Source organism: Penaeus monodon, chromosome 19 (assembly GCF_015228065.2).
Source record: "Penaeus monodon isolate SGIC_2016 chromosome 19, NSTDA_Pmon_1, whole genome shotgun sequence".
Classification (NCBI taxonomy): Eukaryota; Metazoa; Arthropoda; class Malacostraca; order Decapoda; family Penaeidae; genus Penaeus; species Penaeus monodon.
The window spans coordinates 30,589,244-30,590,108 of NC_051404.1; the positions used below are offsets into that span (position 1 = coordinate 30,589,244).

Genomic DNA, 865 nt, shown 5'->3' on the forward strand with positions numbered 1-865 from the left:
TGATTATGTAAGGGGCATTTGAAACACTGCCAAGCTGTAGGTCCCCTTATTCCCCCCTTCGTTCATTTTAGAAGCACATTTCACATTCACAAAGGATCAGATAGTATCACAAATATATCTTTCTTTAACTTGCATCATGATTTAGAACAAACAGGATTTTGAAAATAACTAAATTGAGTCATGGAGAAAAAGATCTTACATTAAGAACAAGCCACAGAATTATAATTTTTTGGTTACAATAGAATAACTTTATCTTCAGAGTATTAATTAGACATTATTTTTTATTTTAGGTGTCTGTGTTAGATCGCTTAGGGAGTTCAACGTCTGGTGGTCGTCGTGTGATCAATTTGCGAGAGGAATCAAGTTTCCCACCTCGTCCTGAGCCGCCTTCTACCACAGCCAGTAGTGGCATGGCTCGTGCTGTGTCTAGTGCCATAACTTCAGCTCAAAGATCAGTGTGTGTGCTGCCTTCATCTACAACTTCATCTGGTAAAAAGTTAGAGGTGAGAAAGACAATATCGTCATTAGTGTCTGTTATGGCATGTTGTTTTGGCAAGTGTAGATATACATTTTGTTGTATGGTTATGATTAGTAGGAGATAAGTTATATTTGTAGAAAAAAAAAATTACTGAAATTTGTTTTCCTTTTTGTTACAGGCCCGTGTGAGACCTCTCATGTCAAAGCACATAGAATCAAGAAATGAATCTTCAAGTAGAGATAGAGAAGGACAGTCAAGAGAGGTTTCGAGCCGATCGACCTCGAGAGATGTTCCGAGTAGAGCGACATCAACAAGGGTGGTGTCAGCTGTTGGAGCAGTCCTAAAAAGACCACATAGTCAGGTGAGTGTCCAGGATGAAAAGTATTT

The 865-nt window shown here is 38.6% G+C and overlaps 1 protein-coding gene across 1 annotated transcript in view; it reads left to right on the top strand.

Annotated features, from left to right (window-relative positions):
- Positions 1 to 865, top strand: part of LOC119585169 (zinc finger CCCH domain-containing protein 14-like) — a gene marked incomplete in the record, with an annotated part of 14,189 nt that overhangs the window by 5,612 nt on the left and 7,712 nt on the right. The window contains 2 exon segments of the mRNA XM_037933806.1: positions 291 to 503; positions 657 to 839. Of these exon segments, the coding sequence (XP_037789734.1) occupies positions 291 to 503; positions 657 to 839 (396 nt within the window).